This window comes from Amblyomma americanum, chromosome 4, assembly GCF_052857255.1.
Source record: "Amblyomma americanum isolate KBUSLIRL-KWMA chromosome 4, ASM5285725v1, whole genome shotgun sequence".
NCBI lineage: Eukaryota > Metazoa > Arthropoda > Arachnida > Ixodida > Ixodidae > Amblyomma > Amblyomma americanum.
Window position 1 is genome coordinate 97,946,798 of NC_135500.1, and position 21,669 is coordinate 97,968,466.

At 47.0% G+C, this 21,669-nt stretch overlaps 2 protein-coding genes across 4 annotated transcripts in view; one reads left to right on the forward strand and one right to left on the reverse strand.

The window, feature by feature from the left end:
• The window catches only part of LOC144128161 (uncharacterized), a 100,033-nt gene that overhangs the window by 57,266 nt on the left and 21,098 nt on the right, over nt 1-21,669 (forward strand). For all 3 annotated transcript variants that reach the window (XM_077661265.1, XM_077661263.1, XM_077661264.1), the window contains exons 28-33: nt 5,906-5,963; nt 8,008-8,042; nt 9,580-9,644; nt 12,052-12,246; nt 13,071-13,188; nt 18,541-18,617. In XM_077661265.1, coding sequence (XP_077517391.1) covers nt 5,906-5,963; nt 8,008-8,042; nt 9,580-9,644; nt 12,052-12,246; nt 13,071-13,188; nt 18,541-18,617 — 548 coding nt within the window. The remainder of the gene's footprint in view (nt 1-5,905; nt 5,964-8,007; nt 8,043-9,579; nt 9,645-12,051; nt 12,247-13,070; nt 13,189-18,540; nt 18,618-21,669) is intronic.
• LOC144128162 (uncharacterized) lies at nt 2,320-4,900 on the reverse strand. Its single transcript, XM_077661267.1, has one exon. The coding sequence runs from the start codon at nt 4,784-4,786 to the stop codon at nt 2,417-2,419; it is 2,370 nt and encodes a 789-aa protein (XP_077517393.1). The 5' UTR covers nt 4,787-4,900; the 3' UTR covers nt 2,320-2,416.

The window sequence follows — 21,669 nt, forward strand, 5'->3', positions numbered from 1 at the left end:
TGGGGGTTTTGATGTAGTTAACATCTTGACTGAATAGGATGTTGCAAATTCACGACATACTGATTGCACACCTCAGAAGTGACGCCCTGTACCTTGTAGGTAGGCGTAGTCATCGCATGTCACCCTTGGAAACAGTGCGCCCAGCGAAAAAGGTTGCGCCACCAGTTGTTCATTGAACGGAACGCCACCACCAGCTTAGCTGGCAGAGTGCTAGGATAAAAGGGTCAGCTCGTCTCCTTCTGCTCAAATTGCTGTACAATAGATCCTTGATGATACGATTGCAGTTTGTGTTAACTTCGGGAATTCGTAAAATTCTCTGGCCAGAGTGGCCTGTGTACAATGTGCAGAATTTCGGGTGCTCTGAATGCTCTCCTGCTTCACTACGGATGATACAAACACACGAGCTAGTACCGCACCCTCCAGCTTCAAGTGCTGCCTGCCCATTGCCGAAGTCAGAATTGCCACTCACGGGCTACGCAATTCAAGCACTGAACAGTGGTGCACGGCTGTAAATGGATTCCATGAGGTGCAGACAGATGTGCATTGAATGTGTTTGCTCTGCTTTCTGCATACAAATTTTTTTTAACATTTCTGCTTAGCACTCTCCTGTATCTATTTTGAAAAAACATTTTTCGCCATTGTCTAATGTGGTGAGTAGTATACAGTGTAACCTCGACTATACGACTGTGAACGCATGTGAATGTCATCCGGGTCACTACCCAACTGCACTTTGTTCAGGGTCTGGGCACTGTGCCGAGAAATCTTGATGCTCTGAATGACCTGCAGTGTTGTGATGAAATGCTAGTCCAGCACCTTTCCCAAGGCATTTTATGACAAATCAGTGAACCTAGATTCATTGTTGGGATTGTTAGAGCAAGCAGAGCTTGAATTTGAGCTACAGTAGAATCCTGCTGTTATGTTTTCCATAGTCCCGTTGGAAAAATGGAACCTACCAGCCGGAAAACAGAGTAGCCAAATAGGAACTCTGCATGAAAAAATTGTGCATTGTTGTTTGACTTTTTTTTCCTCGTAAGCGCGACATGATTCTGTGGAATTTGCAAGGCTTTGCGCCACTCATGATCAAGGTCAGAAAAGGCCCGGAAGGAGGCAGTGGCTAGAAAAGAGCAAACGCAAAGCGGGAGAATTTGTTGCACACGTACGCTGCACTCTTTTTGCGGCAGCGGTTTTAGTCTTTACACTCCTCATGTAATCGAATCTTGGAATTGCGTCTTTTAGGCTGCAGATGACGAGAAAAAAGCAGGTGGCAGGAACAAAAGCTTCAGATTGAACCCGTGCAACTGTGTCTCACACAGTGCTGCTCACACACCATCTGCCATGGCATAGTTTCGTTATTGTGCCTTTGGCCATTCAGTTGTGCGGCGCACCAAGGTTCACGCCGGCTGTCAGTGTGCATGCCATAGGCCGCAGAACAAAGTGGTAGTCAAGCACCAATGGAATGTAGATTCCCGCTTTGTTTGTCATGCTGCCACCGTTCTGCATGTGCACTAAATAGGCTGTCGAAACATACTTGACCACACCTGTACAAAGTGGAACTAACAGGAGGAAGCCGCAGCAAAATGATCATGAGAATGTGGCAGGCTCGTCATGGGTCATTATCTTTTTAATCTGATTGCCAAAGAACTCTTCTTGTCTTTGAAAGTGGCTCTGGCTGCATGTCCAACTGGCACAACATATGGGAGCCTGTAGATTGAGGAAGAGACAATCTCTGTCTCAGTGAAAGGGAAGCCACTTGGGGAGAATAAAGCTGCAAAAATTTTCATTAAGTTGCTTTTGGTAAGTCTGAATCAACAAGAAGAAAGGCTTCGGCAGGGCATGTAATGCGAAGGCCAGATAACCGCTGGTCCTTAAGGGGGGATGAGGGGATCGGAACAAACTTTTTTATTTTTTAACTTAGAGTGATGAAATTTGGCAGACAGGTTTGAAATAGCATCAAACAGACAGCTACAAAGTTTCACAATAATATCTTCAGTAGTTTTGATTTTATCATTATTTATATATTGCTCACATGTTGCTTGCTCGTGGAAAGCCTAGCGTGACAGCAAAATGGGTTATGGGTCTGTAAATGGTTTTAATAGTTACTAAGAAGTATAATCTAAGTCAAGATTCTCTTGATTTCTTTTTAAATTTCTCTGCTCTTCTTCTAAACGACACAGTATGCACCTTCTCTTTATGTTAATGTATCATGCTCCAATTATTGTGTAATAAAAAATGGTGAGCATAAATGGTAAATCTGAGACTGTCTTGACATAAGGCACACTTCAGCAATTGCAACAAAACAAACAGGATTAAAATCCGAGCTCTCATTGCCGTGCTATGCTTTCCACGAGCGAGGTGATAAGCCCAAAACAAACTTTTGAGAAAACAAGCCTCAAAGTTCCATACTGGCACACACTGTCTAGAATGCTCCTGCGTTGTAAAATTTGGTGTCCTTGGCAGCAGGTGACTTCTTAGCCCTCTGTCCTTTCAGGAGATGGACTTTGTGTGCTTTCTTCATTCGCTGGGAATCTTTCTCGACAGCCCGCTGAAGAGAGAGGGCACCAGGGCGCAGGCCCAATGTTGTGCACAGGTCTGAATAAGCTTTCAGACTGCCCGAGTTGTACCTTGAAATTGCCTCGTGCACTGCTGTTTCCACGGCAAACAGTGAGGCATGCTGGTCTTTTGATATTAATGACCATATCACTGAATGGAGACTCTCAGCCGCGTTTTGAGTTTTGCCTCCTTTGCACCGGGCCAGCAACTGAGGGTCTGAGAGGCGCTGGTACACAGGCAGAAGTGCTTCAGCAACTTTAGCTGAAAGCTTGTACTTGTGAGCTGGTGCTGGCTGCCCTTCTGCCTCAGCTGATCGGTGGTTGCACCAGCTAAGGGGGCCAGGGGGACACAGCTCATGATGGGGCTCACCATCTGTTGATGTGATGTGGTAGTATGTTGCCATTACTGCCCTTTGCATTTCCTCGACTTCTGAATGGTTCCGCAGAGCAAGGCCATAGTAGTTCGTCAGTTTTTTGATGAGCTGCTGTGTCAGGCCCCCCTTTCCACCAAGTGGCTCTCCTTTCTTTGCCTTGGCTACCAAAGAGCGAAGTGCAGCCCCTATTCGTTTTTTCACGTGATTTATGCAGTCTTCTTTAGACAGCTGCACAAAACCATAAACTTCTTCATCACATAAAGTGCGAAACATGCGGCTGTCCCCATCACAAACTATGTTTGTGTAGCGTAAATCATTTTTGCTCAAGGAGCGCCTGAAGAGTTGTAGTGCAGCCTCAACCTCCATTCTTCCAGAATTCACATCAGTGTTTTTCTGGCACTGGTGTTGCTGCTTCCATTCAGCATAATGGGGGTCACTTTCTGCTGGCTGTCGGCTGCACCCAAGGCAGAAGTTGGACAGAACTACGCAGTCCAACACAAGTCCTGTATGAAATTCAATTATACAGCCTACGCCAGTATGGGAGCTGTGACCGCGTGTCAACCATGTGCCATCATAAACTACTGTGATGTTCTTTGAAAATGTCCCCATTTCAATGTACACCTTTTTCACTGCCTCTACAGCATCTGTGAAGATGTTGTGTGCAGCTGCCGCTGCGGCAGGCTTGAAAGTTTTTTTGAGGTGCTCATCATATGTTTTGTGGTGTAACCCACGATGCGAGACATTCATGGTGGCCGAGAAGTCATTAAGAGCAGTTGGTCCTTTCCCAATGCTCTTTATTGCTTGCATAGCTCTGATGTTGACCTCAAAAGCTCTAGAGCCGCTCTTCCTTTGTGAGGACCACTCTGACTGTAGGGTACCACAGGAAATGCATGAAAGTACCATCTTCACAGCTAGCCCCAGTTCAGTCTCGCGGTGCACTGCTAGGCCGGGCTGCTGACAAGTTGGGCAAAGCGTGGAACCAATCAGCGAGTTCAAAGCAGCAACTTGAACAAGCATAAACTCCTCTTCTGGAGGTGCGGGAATGGCATTTTCCTGTGAGCCAGTCAGCCCGAACTTGCGCTCCGTTGCTGAAACCGCGCGAAGCGATTCGCGAACTCTCGACGCTTGCAGTTCTGCACTTTCCACGGACACAAATCGTGTTTTTAGGTGAGCTTGAATAGTGCGACGTTCTCTGGGCGAACTGTCAACACTGCGATGAGCGGCAAGGACGGCCGCCGGCGCATCCGCGGCATCGAGCGTGCGCCCGCGTTGCAGCACCGTCGAAGCGCCGGAACTCGTCGATGGCATGGGACTGCCTTCACTGGCGGTTGTTGGCTGCGGAGACATCTCGGCGTGGAACGATTCACCGCGGAAGCGCGTCTCCGATGCTCTGCAGTCGGGCGGCGATGACCGCTGCAAGCCGACTCCGTTATCTGTGCTGGACGAAGTTGCGACGGGACACTCGCGTATGGTGGGACGCTCGCGCACGTCGATCGTCACCGGTGCAGTAACACTGCGCCCGCGCTTCGACGGCAAAAGATCATGGTTCGTCTCACTATCACTGGCTGGTGCTCGACTCGGCGGAAGATCCCGCAGCACGTTGGGCGAGAGATCGCACAGCACGTTGGGCGCGTACTCCGCCGATTCTGAACGGTCGCTTGGCTCGGCCGAACCACCTGCTGACAATAGCCGCTTCTTCCTTGCTGTGACGGGCTTGCGTTTCCGCTTCCCGTAGGCATGCTTCGTCCGGTACTTCTTTTCGAACGTGCGCGGATCCATTGCACGTGGTCGAACTCCTCGAAACACAACAGAAGGAAAGGCCAGAAAGGCTTCCCAGCAGACGCTCCTTGCCTCAACCGCCATTATGGCGCGGCGTCGGCCAATGAGGAGGCACCTAACAACGCGCCGCGGCGCAGAGCCAATCGGGGCGCGGCAGTCATTGGCTGCTCCGTGCTGCCACCCTCCGGTTTTTCTTTTTTTGTGCGTTTTCTGGCTGGCAGGGGAGGAAGGGAAGGGCTGGGAAAAAAAGCCGAAGAGTCGGGCTTTCCAACGATACCAAAATGGCGGCGCTCCGTGGCGGGAAATCCGAACAGTCGCGCCTTGAACTTCGCGACTTTTTCGCGATTTCGGGCGGATGCGTGGACGCCGGCACCGACAAATATATTTATTTTTAGTGCTTAGAGTTTGTTTTTTGGTGAAATATTTCAGTACAAGATAGAAATGATGCTGTAGATTCTGAAAAGCATACTTTTCAAAAATCGATTTTTTTCGCGAAAATCGCGATCTGATCCCCGCTTCCCCCCTTAAGGGTAACGGAGGGGATTCCAGTAGAAGGCAAGCGTAGCAGGGGGCGGCAGAAAGTTAGGTGGGCGGATGAGATAAAGAAGTTTGCGGGGACAAGGTGGGCGCAGCTGGCAAAGGACCGGGTTAATTGGAGAGACATGGGAGAGGCCTTTGCCCTGTATAGTGGATGTAGTCGGGCTGATAATGATGATGATGCTTGCTGACAAGTCCTGTAACTTTGCCATTTTAGGTCTTAAAGCAATATTGCAAGTGCTTCTAAAATTTGTACTCCTTGGGCACTGCCGTTAGTGTAAAAAAAAGAAGAAACTTTCAACTAAAGAACTCTATGGGACTGAGAGAGATTGCTTCCTAGACAAACAGCTGAAAGAAGCCGTTGGAGAACATTTTCAAAGACCTGAGGTCTTTTCTTTACTTCTTTCTTATGGAATTTGAGATCGGGATCAGAGACCTTGCAGAGGAATGCAATGTAAGAGATTGAAGACTTGGAGCTTGTTTAGTGCAACTCTCTGGATTCCTTTGTCCAGTGTGTGCAGGGGGGGAATGGCTATGCAGACACCATACGGTGTACCTTTGTCACAAGATTCATAGGATGAAATGTGCTAGCACTTTTTGTCTCAGGTGTGGCGTTCAGTTGAATTCTTTTTTCTGATTTTTTACTTTTTCTTGTTGCCCTTTCAGATCCGTCAGTTCGGAGGCTGAGATTTGCCATGTCGGACTCAAACAGTTCGGAAGCTAGGTGAGTGCCCCTTGCTGCTGAAAGCGTGTATGCAGGGCTGTTTGGAAGGGGGAGAGGGTCCGAACCAGTGCTGCTGTCTCTCCTACAGTTATAAAACTTGATAGTCTGTTCAAAAACACAGCGAACTGCTGAGGTAAGGTGTTGCTATCACCTAACAAAGCCCACTGGAGGTGCCAATCACTTCGGTAATCTGAGAATACTACACTGTGAAACTACGAAAACAGCATGTTTTTGAGTCAGATTTGCTGTAAATTGTTGTTTGTGCTTTTCTAAAACTTGGTCTGGCTGTGGGTGCGTAGAAGGTTTTGGCAATGCTTCTTCCCAGTAACACTGTACAGACAAATGTCGTCATAATGAAAAGGTCTAAAACAAAGCGAGTGTGATGAAAAATCGAAAGGCCCCGTAGAACAGCAGAAGGGTGGAAAGCTTGGTGCATGCAGAATTTCAGTACGAGCATAGTACTGAAATTTTTAGTGTACTGATCATGCATTTGATCAAATTGTACTGATCAAATTTTTTTTATTAAGATGTTTTAATGAAATTAGGGTTGGGTATGTATTTCTTCCTCCTGTTTTCAAAAAATACTTCGTGTTTGTATATCTCAATTAGTTATCAAATTATGGGAAACTAAGCCTAGGTAGTTAGCCAATTTCTTATGGGTCCTCAAGAGACTTTTTCACCAATCTTTTTTGGTTCCGATTGAAATGGAGCTGTAGCCAAAGACCTGCCATGCAGAGCTATGCTGTTTATGTTCTTGTTGAGATATATCATCGTATAAAAATGTTCAATTATGCAGGAGCTCCATAATTACCAAATAAAATTAGGTGACATCATTTTTCTGAAAATTTGATTAGTTTTACTCAGCCATCAAAAATAGCATAGCTCCAGAGCTCAGTTCCTTCTGAATTCAACGGCACAAAATTAATTGAAATTGTACTATTAAACAGCGAAAACTTCCGTAAGGCTAGTCGTGTTGGCAAAAAACGTGAAGCTGTGAAAATGGCATTTGCAATGCACGCGTCAGTCATTCAGATGTAGTTGTAGAGGCCTCAGAAAACGTCGAAATGTGGACGTTACTAGAAGATTTTTTCTCAGCTGTGAGTAATACCTGTATGTAGGAAGGGATCTAGCTTTTGAATACGAGCAAGATGGCAGCCATTGGTGGCGCGGTTGCGGGAAGCGAAGGGTGTGAAGTGCTGCCGCACTTTGCTCCGAACTCGCCATTACGGCGCTTCGGAGGCATCAAATATGTCGGTTTTTTAGTAGTTAGAGGCTGAATGAAACCGTGAAACTTTGTAGGTAAGTACTCAAGAGTGTTCTAAATCCATATATGGCATTTTTGAAAAATCAAAATTCTCTAATCATGGCATTTTTGAAAAATCAAAATTTTCTAATCTTTTTTACGATTTCAAGGCCTGTGTCTTCTTTTATGCCTTTAGTTTGCTCTGCAAATTAAGCAAAAAATGCAAAAATACACAGAAGCAAAGACAATAGGGATGGCTTCAGATTGCCAAGTTGCTGCGCAGCTGCTCATGAAACGTGTTCAACACAGTTTTTATAATACGATGCAACAGTTCCTTTGCTACACTTTTTCTCTAGCTTGCACAGGCCAGATCTTGAGATAGCTGGATTTTGTCATGAAAACCTGTCAACTAGTTGGTGAACCTGCAGTACCGATGGGAGCTTGTTTTGCTACATGATTTGAATTGACTGATTTTTTTCGAAGCAAATGAGTTTAAGGGGATCAACGCTTATCTTTATGCAAAGACCATCATGCACATCTTTACTAATGCTGTCACTTGGCCCCCCAATATGTTGCTGAGCCTGTGTTCATTTTCTTTGGTGTAATATATTTAGTGTAAGGATTAATTGTGGTTACAGCATCAACTATTTTTAGTGCTGTCCAGATTTGTTATTGAATTTTTATGAGCAGTTGAATTGCAATAAAGTAACAGACCAGTGACTTTTTTTTTTTTTTTACCTCCAGTGTTAGTAGTCATGCTGGTAACAGTTTTGCTTTTTGTTTGTGCTGTTTTTCTTTCAGCCCTGACCTTGACACCACTGGCCATAGTCTGGGAGGTAGGTTTGCACGTCATGTATGTGCAGTACGGCTTCCTTTTTTTTCTTCTTCATTGTGGGCAAGGCGACTGAAATTAGTCCGAAAAATCTAACATTCGGACTTCTGAAGTCCAAAATATCCGTCGTGAATATCCGTCGTGCGCTTCTATGGTGGTGACTGACGGTGCCTCATCGAGGTCCGAAATATCCTACAAGTGCGAATTATTGGAGTCCGAATTACCCGTTGGCTACTGTATGTATGCATTAGCCTTATCCTGCAAGTTAACAGTTAATTGAGTGTTGAAGGGGGTCCAAAATTTTACCTACCGACCGGTGATGTCTCAAACAGAGCTTAATGGGAAATAATTGCACAGCAGATTCAGTAAAGCTCAAACTAACCACGTGTATCAAACAGAAGGTTTGGATGCAAGCAATAATGTTCATCAAATTTTGACAGCTTAATACTGCAGAATACCAGAAAAATGAGCTGATAGAGCTACATGAAGTGAGCGGTACATGGAGGCGAAATTCTAGAGACCCGTGTGCTGTGCGATGCCAGTGCACGTTAAAGCACCTCAGGTGGGCGAAATTTTTGGAGCCCTTCACTACGGCGCCCTTCATAGCCTGAGTTGCTTTGGAACGTTAAATGCCCATAAACCAAATTATTATTCCTATGCATCAGAAAGCTTTTACAGTAGAACGTCAATTATATGACTTTCAGGGGACCGCTCAAAACCGTTTAATAATGTATAATCGAAAATCTCGCATCTGTGACACATTAACGTAATAAAGCCTTTGCTGCTGTGGCTTTCAAAACTTGAAGTTCTTTTTCCCACACGTTTTAAAAGCACCCGTTTTCATTCTGCAAGAATTAGTTTTGAGACCACGCACGGCCAGGCTTTTCGGCCGAGCTGTCATCAAAACCGTCATTACAAGCCTTCGTGCTCCCAATCACATCGTTGCACGCACATCTCTGTCTTGATTCTGGGGACGCATAATGTATGTTGCACTTTTGATCAGATAGCATTATTTATTCTGAACTGGTATTGTGCAAAGACATCAGATGGTGAACAAACCACTGAAGTCCTTCCTGTTAATCACATGGGTCTTGCCTGTTAATCACATGGCAACCCCCTCAGCACCTGTGTGTCTGCTGTCGTTGGCATGCATTGCCAGTTCAAAATTATTGGTTTTGTGATATTTGTGCACACTCATCATAGTTTCTTGCTGGTTGATGCATTATGGACTTGCTTCTGGAAGTCAAGAAAATACAAAAAAAAACTAGTGCAGTGCACATTCAGTCTAGTTACATGCACCTGTTGCACTTTTCAAGTTTGCTGATTTTTGTGGAAACGGTGTGTATATGGTTGAGGGAGCCCATTGATCGGAAACATAACAAATGTCAGCTGAGCATAGACCAGCAGTACCTGAAATTTTGGGTAGGAGCATTGTGTGTAGCAAGGGGACTTCTCGCATGCTGACTGCGGCTGACTTTTTCTCTGACCTGCTGTGCATATTGCTGCTTCACTTTTTGCATTTTTCTGTGCCTGTGCTGCAGACTCCTCCATGCTGTCTCCACCTGAGGAGCAGGCAACTGGTGAAGAGGAGGCAAGCCGTTCAATGGTTTGAGCATTTATTCCAGATTCTGCCACTTTCGCAGCATGTTGTTTCAATGCCAGCACCTTGCCCCTGCCTCAATATTCATGTTCTGTGTGGGGCCAGGTTTCAGTTTTCACTGGTCAGATTAACTCTGTGCTAACCTGTATACCGTACAAGCAATGTCTGATGCCCTCATGATTCTCAACGAACACAGGAATGAAGTAAAATGTAGTACAGAGGCGCCTGGATTTCACTGTTTCCACCCTGGCCAGCAGACAGAATAGAACTAGCACAGCTATCGAAGTTAATAAATAAGCGCAAGGCATCCAACATAAGGAAGTTTAATATGGAGAGAATCGAGCATGCTCCAAAGAACGGAGGTAGCCTAAAAGTGGTGAAGAGGAAACTAGGCATAGGTAAAAACGAGATGTATGCGTTAAGAGACAAGGAGGGCAATGTCATTAGCGATATGGATAAGATAGTTAACATAGCCGAAGAGTTCTACACAAATCTGTACAGTAGCTAATGTAATCAGAGCATTAATGAGAAAGACAGTAGTGCACAGCAATGCATCATCCCGCCAGTAACGAAAGAGGAAGTAAAGAAAGCCTTAGGAGCAATGAAAAGGGGAAAAGCAGCTCGTGAAGATCAGGTAACAGCAGATCTGTTGAAAGACACAGGGGAGCTTGTGCTAGAAAAACTAGCCACCCTGTATACGCAATGCCTTATGAACTGGTCCATACCAGAAGGTTGGAAGAACGCAAATATAAGCTTAATTCATAAAAAGGAGATGCCAAGGAGTTGAAAAATTACAGGCCGATCAGCTTACTGTCCGTTGCCTACAAGGTATTTACTAAGGTACTCGCTAATAGAGTAAGGGCAACCTTAGACTTTAATCAACCAAATGATCATGCAGGCTTTCCTAAAGGATATTCTGCAATAGATCATATTCACATTGTCAATAAGGTGATAGAGAAATGTGCAGGATATAACCAATCCCTATGTGTAGCCTTCATTGATTATGAGAAAGCATTTGACTAAGTGAAAACCTCAGCTGTCATACAGGCATTGCAGAATCAGGGTCAAAATAACAGGAAGATATATATAGGAACTGTACAGCTACCATAATCCTCCATAAAGTCAGCAATAAAATTCTATTAAATAGTGTCAGGCAAGGAGACACGATCTCGCCCATGCTATTCACCGCCTGTTTACAGGAGGTATTTCGAGGCCTGAATTGGGAACAGTTGGGCATAAGTGTTAATTGAGAATATCTAAATAATCTGCGATTCGCTGATGACATTGCCTTGCTGAGTCACTCAGAAGGTGAACTGCAAATCATGATCAATGAGTTAGGCAGACAGAGCAGTATGCTGGTTCTAAAAATTAAAATGCAGAAAACCAAACCAATGTTCAACAGTCTATCAAGGGAACAGCAGTTCACAATTGGCAAGGGGGGGCTGGAAGTGGTAAAGGAATACTTGGGGCAGGTAGTGACAGCTGATCGGGATCATGAGAGGGAAATAACTAGAAGGATAAGAATGGGGTGGAGCGCATATGGCAGGTTCTCTCAGATCATGAGTGGCAGTTTACCAATTTCCCTCAAGAGGAAAGTGTACAACAGCATGATCTTACTGGTACTCGCCTATGGGGCAGAAACGTGGAGGCTAACGAAAAGAGTTCATCTTAAGTTAAGGACAACACAGCGAGCCATGGAAAGGAAAATGATAGGTTAACGTTAAGAGACCGGAAGCGAGCCGAGTGGGTGAGGGAATAAACGCGAGTTAATGACACCCTAGTCGAAATCAAGAAGAAATGTGCTTGGGCAGGGCATGTAATGCAAAGGCAAGATAACCGCTGGTCCTTAAGGGTAACGGAGTGGATTCCAAGAGAAGGCAAGCATTGCAGGGTGCGGCAGAAGGTTAGGTGGGCGGATGAGATTAGGAAGTTTGTAGGCATAGGGTGGGCGCAGATGGCAAAGGACTGGGTTAATTGGAGAGACATGGGAAAGGCCTTTGCCCTGCAGTGGGCGCAGTCAGGCTGATGATGAAACCGAAGTGTTGATTTTGATTTGGAACAAGCATTTTCCAGTTGTGTGCATGCAGTCTTGTCAGAATAATAGAACATGCAGCATCACAGCCTTAGGTGCTGCTGTTCGGAGTAAATTCAAGCTTTGTTCATCCAAACGCTGTTCTTGATGGAAGGCCAGCTGCGCTGTCCAATTAGTAGTGCTTTCCTTGCCATAGAAAATATGGGCTTTTTTTTTCCGTTTGGGAAAATGGCAGTTTTCATATTCCTTGTCTTCTTTGTCATTGTGTGCTTTTTCTTGCCCCCTCTTGATTTCACACTGTTTAGCAGTAATGAACAACCAGCTTCTCCAACAAGCATCAATTCTTCGCTTTCCTTACCTGTCCGCTTTCTTTGGGGACAGCCGGAGGCGGAAATGTCCAGTGACCGATCCAGCCAGTTCATGACTCCCACGGATAGTGACAGTGACGACTCTGGCACTGATCTGCAAGACAGCAATCCAGAAACGGTTCGCTCTCCACAGCCAACGCCAGTGCAGCCTGCTCCCAGTGCACAGCCCAGGAATGCTGACCAGGATACGGATTTGAACAAGACACCGGTAAGGACCTAGGGAGTCTTGACATGGAGCGAGCTCATTTTGTGATGGACCGGCGTGAGAGTGGGTGTCCAGAAGGGATGAATCTGCATTCTTCCGGAACTCCAGACTTGTGTCGGCTTTGACAAGAGATTAGCATGGGTCCTGCACCAAAAGCAGTCTTGGCATTTTGTGGCGACGGCGTGTGCAGTGATGATAGGAGTGCATGCAATGTGTCCAGTGATATTAAGCCTGTGGCAACAGTGCATGTGCTTGGTTTAATTTTTTTTTTATTGTTTTTATTTTTTCCTGAAGTTGGCGCCTTTAACTGTCACAAGGGGGGAAGGGGGCATATTTTTCTTTTCCTTAACTTCTGATGGCCGGGACAATTGTGTGGTATTATAGCAAGCCCATCCAGTGCACACAAAGTGCGAGTGTGCAATGGTAGGAGGAGACTAACAGTGGTAACACGTTGGCATTTTTTTTTTTTTTCAGGGCATTCATGCTCCTTTCCGTGCTTTTATTTCCATGTACTGCCTACCTGCTTGTACCTAGTTTCTTAGTGGGTTTTTCAAAGTAGTAAATAATTGCTGTACTCTCCATTCTAAACTTATTTCTAAGAGTAGTTATGAGTTGTTCAGCATAGCCTGGCAAAAAAAAAAATAAAATATGGGTATTGGGAAAGCTGGATCAAGCTAGTTGATTGAGTGTGCAAAGGGTTCGTGTGGTCTCATTCCCTCTGAGTGATAAAAAATGCGGTTTCCAACAGATCAGTAAGCTTCTTGGTGTCTGGCAGCCACTTAACTGGTATGTGGCTTCTGAACGGGCTTGCTTACGTTTAATTCCAGGGACCGGGAGCTGGTAAGACATCTTCCCCTGAGCGCAAGGCATTGCTGCCAGAGTTCCTGGTTCAAGAGGCTGCCAGGTGCCTGCATTCACCCACTGCAGCCGATTCTGGTGCTGCCGGTGAGCACATTAACCACAAGCCTCGTTACTGTGAAAGTGGTAGTCTGGCCTTGGTGTGCCACCCTGCATAATGCCACACTGTTTATGTTCAAGTCACTGCTTTGAGCCCTTGCTTGAACTGGGGTGGAATCTCACCCTGAGTGTTAAACTCGGGTGCATTGAGCGAATCTTTACTGCTTACTTTGCAAATATTTCCTATGTTAGGGCTGATTGGCAGTTCTCGCCATGTCCGTTCGATTAGCCTGCACTTAGTGCACCAATTCAGCAAAGTTCTGTGGCAGTGCTGCGAGCATGCAGCACCAGTTTCGGCAGTTCAGGTGCAGCTTGTCACTGGCTGCTTTCAAAACGAATAGTCAAGTGCAAGCATGGTTGTCAGCTAGCCTTGGCATTGCCAGCAAATTGCAGCAGCTGTGTGCCGCCCACCTTAATGGCCGCCAACATCCCGAACCGTGTGAAGAACTTTCAAACAGCACATTGCAGTGAAGCGTTACCATGAACCAGCGTTGATGCATGTGCAGCTCGCGGCAGCTGACGCGAAGCACCTGTGTGTTAATTTACTGAACACGACTGAGGTGTGTGCGTGTGCATGTTGCGTGGTTTTTACAACGTGCATCATGCTGCATGCACGTGTTCGCTTTCTAGTTAATGTACCTGGTGTCAAGTATTGCTGTTGTTATAGCATTATTAGACTAAAGCCGCCACGGTGGCTCACTGGTTATGGCACTATGCTGCTGACCCGGAATACGCAGATTCAATCCCGGCCATGGCTTTTGAATTTCATTGGAGGCGAAATTCTAGAGGCCCGTGTACTGTGCGATGTCAGTGTGCATTGAAGAACCTCAGGTGGTCAAAATTTCCGGAGCCCTTCACTACGGTGTCCTTCATAGCCTGAGTCGCTTTGGGACGTAAAAACGCCATAAACCATAAACGTTATTGGTCTAAAGGAAAGACTCCAATGACAGGCTCATCGAGTGGTGCGAGACGCCAGCAAGGGCTACTACCCTCCCCTGTTGCCGCCTTATCATTGGGGCTGTGATTACAGGGCTGCAGTGGTACTTCGTAAGAGTCTGGCCCGAGTCTGGCACCGTTCTCCTCGATGGGTGGAATAACTTGTCTCTTCGCCAGTTATCACAACATGCAAGCCATTGTTTGCTTCAATGGCAGCTGCAGCTGTACAATTTGGCACTGACCACTGAGGAGGTGCACAATGTTTTTGAAGTTTTCCTGAATTGTATCCGCATGACAGCTGCGCTTGTTTGAAACTAGTGGCGTCGTGCAGCGGGCACTATGTTGCTCCGCTGAAACGAATGGTGAAGTGGAGCACTGCGAGGACTAGTTCATGTAGTGCAAGCGAGTTGAACAGACCTATTATCAGCTTCTGGTGCAGGCATGGCTGTTGGATGGTGAGAACATTTCAGGTGCTTCTCGCTCCTGCGCAAAGCAGTTTCGCTGCGTCAGACTTTGTGGTGGCTAGTCAGGTTGGGTTTGGGTGGAACAGCGGGAGCAGAACAGTAGACCAGCTGCAGGTCGGGAAGCCGACTTCTTCCCACTTGTCTTCTCTGTTGGTCTACCCTGCTGTCTTTGCCGTGGGGCACGAACTTGCCTCATGCCCCCGCCATGAATTCTCAAAGTTTTGAAGCTGGAAGTGAAGGTGGTGCAGGCCAGAATCGCTCAGTGTACAGAATGGCAATGAGGCACACTAGAAGAGACTGGCCCATTGGTTCGCAGCATGGTTCATGGAATCGCCTCAGGCTGCACAGATTCACTGGCTGATTGCTCTTGTGAGCGCAGGGCGCCGCGTTCGCGGGAATTCAGTCAGAAACTGAGGCCACAATTGAACTGGTTGTATTACAACTCGAAAGTTTGGAAGGCAACAAATGAAGCCATTGCCGAAACAGAACGTTCCTTGGCAAAAAAAAAAAAAGAAAAACAACTCTGTGCTCGAACAGCATAACTGGGCAGAGTTTTGAGCATCTTAATTGTGGGAGCAGTACGAGCGAGAGCTCGCCATGTGCTCCCACTATTCTCGGTGCAGGCAGACACCTGCACACTGGTGTCTGTACCCCCTAGCCTGTGAATTGGAAGTTCTTCACCCAGCACTGCCATTTCAGAAGCTGTTCATCTGTGTACTGTAGCTAGCCAGCCCACTCCTTATTAATTGAACTGTGATAAACACTACACGACTGTTCACAAGTTGTTGTGGAGGGGAACCCTCATTATAAGATTGATCAGATTTCGTATACAGTCGCTGTCCGATTTTTCGGACTTGGCAGGACCTGGAAAATGGTCCGTATAATCGAAGTCCGAAAAATCTGTGGATTTCAAAAAATCACTTTGTTGTGTAAAACCTGCTTAAAAAATTGCGAGCTTCACTGTTTCCCACATATCATTTGCAAGCGATAATATTACCGTATTTACTCGCGTAATGCTCGCACCCCCCACATTGGCTATCAAAAATTGGAAAATTTTTTTTTCCCCGCATAATCATCACACCCCCAAAATTACTGCCGTGAGCCGTCTGCTTGTCGTAGCGATCGCCATCTATTGACTGCGGCGACAACTAACTGCCATGGTTGGGCGCGCGTGCTACTAGGCGGCGGTACTGTGCTATCATCCGCCGCTACCGCTCATCCACTCACCACCGCTACGCCATTTTGCGAAGGTGTTTCCAGCTCTCCGGTGTCTTGTAGGCCTCGTTTGCCTTGTTTGCGTGTTGCACCGTGCTCTTTGTGCCGCTTCGCCATAGGACGCTACGCAAGCTACACAGCTGCTTTTAAGCTAAAAGCTATTGAGTATGCGTTGGAACATGGCAACCACGCCGCCAGCAGACACTTCGGCGTCAACGAGTTTTGCGTCCGGTATTGGAGACGGCAGCACGACGAACTCAAGACGACTGGTAAGACGCGCTGGGCCTTCCGTGGACCGAAGACTGGCAAATTTCCTGCCGTCAAATCCTCTTTACTGGAATATATCAAGGCTCGATGAGCGGATGGGTGTGCTGTGTCGATTGATTTGATACAGAACCAGGCGCTCGTAATTGCAAGAAAGGAGGGCATCCCGGTGCAAGACTTCCACGCTAGTAACGGGTGGGCCACACGATTTATGCGGCGCAATGGACTCTCGCTCAGGAGGCGAACGACGCTTTGCCAGCGCCTGCCCGCAGCCTATGAAGAGAAAATAGTGGACTTCCATCGATTCTTTATCAGGATCCGGCAGGAGAAAAACTTCTTGCTCTCCCAGATAGGGAACGCGGACCAAACTCCGCTTAATTTCGATATGCCCAGCAGCAGGACAGTCGAACAGACAGGCGCTCGGACTGTGCACGTCAGGACTACAGGTGCCGAAAAACAGAGGTGCACGGTCATGCTAGGCGAGACGGCGGACGGGCGGAAGCTCCCACTGTACGTCATTTTCAAGCGGAAGACCCTCCCGAAAGGAAAGCTCCCCCCTGGTATACACGTGCGCGTCCAAGAAAAGGGGTGGATGACCGCGGACCTTATGGTCGACTGGGTGAAGACTGTGTGGGGGCGACGACCCGGGAGTGCTTCTTTTTCCGTCGCTCCTCGTGCTTGATAACTTTCGGGGCCATCTTCAAGAGTCGGTTCGGGCGAAGTTCAAGGAACTGCGCACGGACCTGGCTGTTATACCCGGCGGCCTCACATCAATGCTACAGCCTCTCGACGTATCTTTGAACAAGCCATTTAAAGATAACGTCCGGAGGCTGTACGCAGAATGGATGGCCGAAGGTGAACATGCTCCGACGCCGGGCGGCAAGATCAAAAGACCGTCCGTGGAGCTGCTGTGCAGCTGGGTATCAGGACGTCTCAAAAGTTGGTGTTGAGAAAATTATGTCCACCAATAAAAGGATGAATCTGAATTGTGAAGTGAAATAAACGTTTTATATCAATGTATGTATATATATATACACACACATGCAGTCAACGACCGAAAATTCGGACGCCTAATTTTTCGGACATGCTTGATTGTTTGGACTTTTTCGCGGCACCGTGACATGGCCCATAGAGCCAATGTAAAGAGCGCCTAAAATAACGGACGCACCGCAACTGGCTGCTCGATTTTGCACCTCGTTCGCACTCACCGCCAATACCGAAGCCACCATGTAATGTGTACAGTGAAACCTCATTAATTCATAACTGCAGGAGAGATCAAAAACTTGATCAAATAAAACGAAGCTTAAAGGGAGCCTCTTATGCTGAAATTCTACGCAAGTCGGCACATTGCGCCCGCATGGTTTCGAATTCGTACTGTTCTTGAGTGTTCCGCCAAACGAACTTGGAACAGTAGTCAGAGTTCACGGAACTTACCTGTGCCGAGTCTTTCGTCTCGAATACGAGAACAGGTAGCAGCTAAGCGTGTGGGAGGCGTACGGCTCCACGGAGACAGCGAGCAAGGGAGGAAATGATGGTGCATTTCAAGGCGAGCTCAGCATACCCGCGGCAAAACGCACTGCTAACCTGACTTTTCTATCGTAAAACCATAAACAACTGGCGTTTCGATGACAGGCAAGACGCCTCTCATTATACGCAAGTCACTGCAGAGTGCATATCGCTGGATACGATGCAGATTTTGGCTCTAGTCTCTAGGCCTAATGACGAGGTCAATTCCAACTGAGCGCTAGCTTCGGCTGTTTCTCGGTTCTTACAGTTTCGCCGTCTTCGCGTTCTTGTTCCGGGCACCTCGTATTGCGGGCGCAGCGCAGCTCCCAGAGCAGCGTGTTTGCTTTCCTGTTCAGGCTTTGTCGCAACCGTGCATCCATCGGCGACATGCCGAGGGCAGCACAGCCAGGCCGAGCTCGTGAAAGCACTCGCCGCCTGTCGTCTGTGCACATGTGACGCGGCGAAATTCAGTCATGAGGAGGTTTATATTATGTGCAATACAACTGACCCCTCCCCCGGGCATATTGGTAATGAGTTCGTAATTTTTTCAGTAAAGTTTGATTTTCCAAACTGCCTGATTTTTCAGTCGTTTTCATGGTCCCTAGAGAGTCCGAAAAATCGGTCGTCAACTGTATTGATATAAAACATTTATTTCAGTTTCAAATTTCTGAAGTTTCGGCATATACGGGTTAAATTAAGACTTCCTGCATTCATATTCGGACTGTTTGAAAATATTAGATTCGAATTTCAACCAATTTTCGTTTGTGTTCTTTTTTTCACAATTAAAAACTTGATACTACTCGCATAGCCCTAACTGCATCGTTTTCGCCATAGTGGCTGTCCGCATCTACCAAAATGCGACAGTTGGCAACATCGTCAGCAGCAGTGCTAGCGCATGGCTGGCGGAAACTCGCGGTGACATTGGTCTGGCTGCATCTTGGAACCTGTTTTCCAGGGCCTGCTCAGCCAGAAGCCACGGAGTCCCCATCTCAGCCAGCGCCTGCAGCTGCAGCACCGAGCCTTGCAGAGAGTGTGAGTAGTAGCTCTGTCCAATGCCTTCCTGCCACGTTTTATACGTACGAAACCAGATTTTAGTGATGGCCAAGAGGATGAGAGCATAAATGATTATTTCTTACCGGGAACTGCTTTGTTACGGGGGCATCAGACGGAATATGAAGGTGCCGCTAGATTGAAAGATTAGTGTCCCCGAGAGTGTGAAAATGTCATTTCTACTGGGACTGAGCTTAAATCAGCCAGAGAATCGTGCACAAGCGAAAATCTACAGTGACTTCCTCAGTGGCATCGTGCAGTAAAGTGAATTCTTCACCTCATCGCTTTCATGTGCAACACCATTTTGATGAAACGTGCTTTCAAAATAGGATGGCAGTGCTTTGAGGTATGAGAATGCAAGGCGTCGCTCGCTTCACACGTTACCCGGTCAGCCCGCGTTAAGCCGCTGTACGGAGAAACTTCAGAACTGCTGACCAGGCACAAGCTGCTAGTGTTGAAAGCACTCTTTCAGAGCAGTGGGGCCACTGTTAGTATGATAGGTGATGGACCGCACCTCATGGCAAACGGTATGGTGGTGCCGTTTGTTGATAAATGTATTGTGACAGAAGCGCATGTTGTCGGCAGGAAAAGCCCAGAGGTATTCCATTTCTCATGTACAATACTTTACAGTTGTGGAACCTCATCTGTTCACCACAATGTAATTTCATCTCATGTCTTTGATTTGATATTTCTTTGCACACATTCCACAAATATGACTGCCTTGTCTACAACCATTCCACACAAAAAGAGGGGACGGAGTGTTTAGTGCCATAAAAATAGACCTTGTGACCCAGCTGGGTTTGTCTGTTGTAAACAATTGAGCTTCCTTCATATTAAGACTACAGATAGCATATTTATCATGTGTAAGGCTCTAGTAAACCAGAATTGCCACGTGGAATTTGTCAATACCCTGTAAGTGATTTTATGATTGAATTTCTTCTCTTGCATTCTTTTGGTTTCAACAGCCGAATTGGAGTACCATTTAAAGCTGGCTTGGGGTGTTATGGTGGACACAAAAACAGCAGTGCTTGAGCTGCTTGTTCATTCGTTGTCATTCCAGCTCTTAGGCTTACAGCTGAAGGGTTAGTCCAAGGTCTATCCTAACAAGGCCTAAGAATTGCTGTGAATTAGAACAGCAAAGCACTGATTATGGTATTTAAATGAATGTAAGTTGACCCCCTCCCCCCACATCACATTTCAGGAAAACAAAAAACAAAAAAACTTGGAGGTCGTTTAAACTTGGTCTTCAATAATGGAACAGGACTGCATTATCCTGCGGCTGCCGCACGCGGGTGTTCCGGTGGGCACATACCAAAACTAAAATGTATTACAGTCGACGATCGAAAATTCAGACGCCTGGTTTTTCGGACATGCTTGATTATTCAGACATTTTCATGGCACCACGACATGGACCTTAAAGCCAATGTATAAGACCGCCTGAAATTTCGGACGAACTGCAACTGACTGCTCGATTTTTTGGACCTCGTTCACACTCGCCGCCAATACCCAAGCCGCTATATAATCGGTACAGTGGAACCTCGTTAATTCAAACTGCAAGGGTGATTGAATACTTCAACAAAACGAAATTCAAGCTTAAAGGGAGTCTTTTAAATTGCGAGGCTGAAATTGCGAGACGATGCGCGCGTCTCGGCACATCGTGCCCGCATGGTTTGGAATTCGTACTCTTCTTCAAATGTGGTCCGCCGCACAAACTTGAACAATAGTCGGAGTTCGCGGAATTCATCTGTGCCGAGTCTTTCGTCCCAAATATGGGAAAAGGTAGCAGCGAAGCACGTGGGAGACGTACGGCTTCACGGAGACGGCGAGCGCAGAAGTAAATGGTGGTGCAGTTCAAAGCGAGGTCAGCGTACCCGCGGCAAAACGCCCTGCAACCCTGACTTTTCTATCATAAAACCGTAAACAACTGACGTTTCGATGATTGGCAAGACGCCTCTCATTATACGCAAGCCACCGTAGAGTTTATATCGCCGAAAACAATGCCGATTTTGGCTCTAGTCGCTGGGCCTAATACGAAGCCCAACGCCCGTTTCGACTTTTCTGTTTCCGTTTAGGTTTCCCATTTAGACTTTGTCCCAACCCGTACGTTCATCGGCGACGTGCCGAGGGCAGCACAGCCAAGCCGAGCTCTTGAAAACAGTCACTGCCCGTCGTTTGTGTACATGAAGCGCAGCAAAATTTAGTCGTGAGGAGCCTCAGAATGTGTGCATTACAACTGACCCCCTTCCTCCAGCATGTTGGCACTAAGTTCGTGATTTTTTCGGAAAAACTTGATTTTTCGGCCGTTTTCGCGGTCCCTAGAGAGTCCGACAAATCAGTTGTCGACTGTAATCACGCAACTACTCGTCCAGACTTGTGCCATCGTCCTCACTAGCGTTGCTGTCGTGATCGCTGCTGTGGTCCCACAGCGCGTTGCTCTAACATCGCCGTGCAGTGAAATCCCGCACTTTGCAAACAGCCACACCACAACATTGCATGGAACAGCTGAAAATTTTGCCTCGCTGCGGCTACCACACCTGTATCACCCGTTGCAAACATCGAACTTGCGGCCTGGCACGCAGTTGTTTGTTTCTTCAGCGTAAAGAATGACAGCTATCTTGAATATAGCCGTCAACGAGCGCCGGTCGCTTACCGGAGCCGGAGCATAAATGATGACTGACGAAGCACTACATTAAAACTTGTGAAACACGCCCGACAGTGGTCAAATGCGTCAGAGCCAAAGAGTATGCGTGTGCGGCGTCAACTCTTTCGTCGGCTATCGACACTCCCCAGCGCCACTGCCGTTCCGAGTGGCGGTGCTGCCGCAATTAAAACAGCGGCCCTTCCGTCAACTATCGATGTTCCCTTGAGCGCCGCGTGTGCAGTTCAAAAGTAAAAAGAAAGTGTAGAAAGCGAATGCGTTATCGGGCCTCTGCCGCTTTTCAGCAGCCGCAATCTGCAGCCACGTGTGGGGAGTGGGGGGTTGCCGGTTTGCTGCTTATCGACGGCCCCCATCGGCCGTCATGCGCGGGGTGGA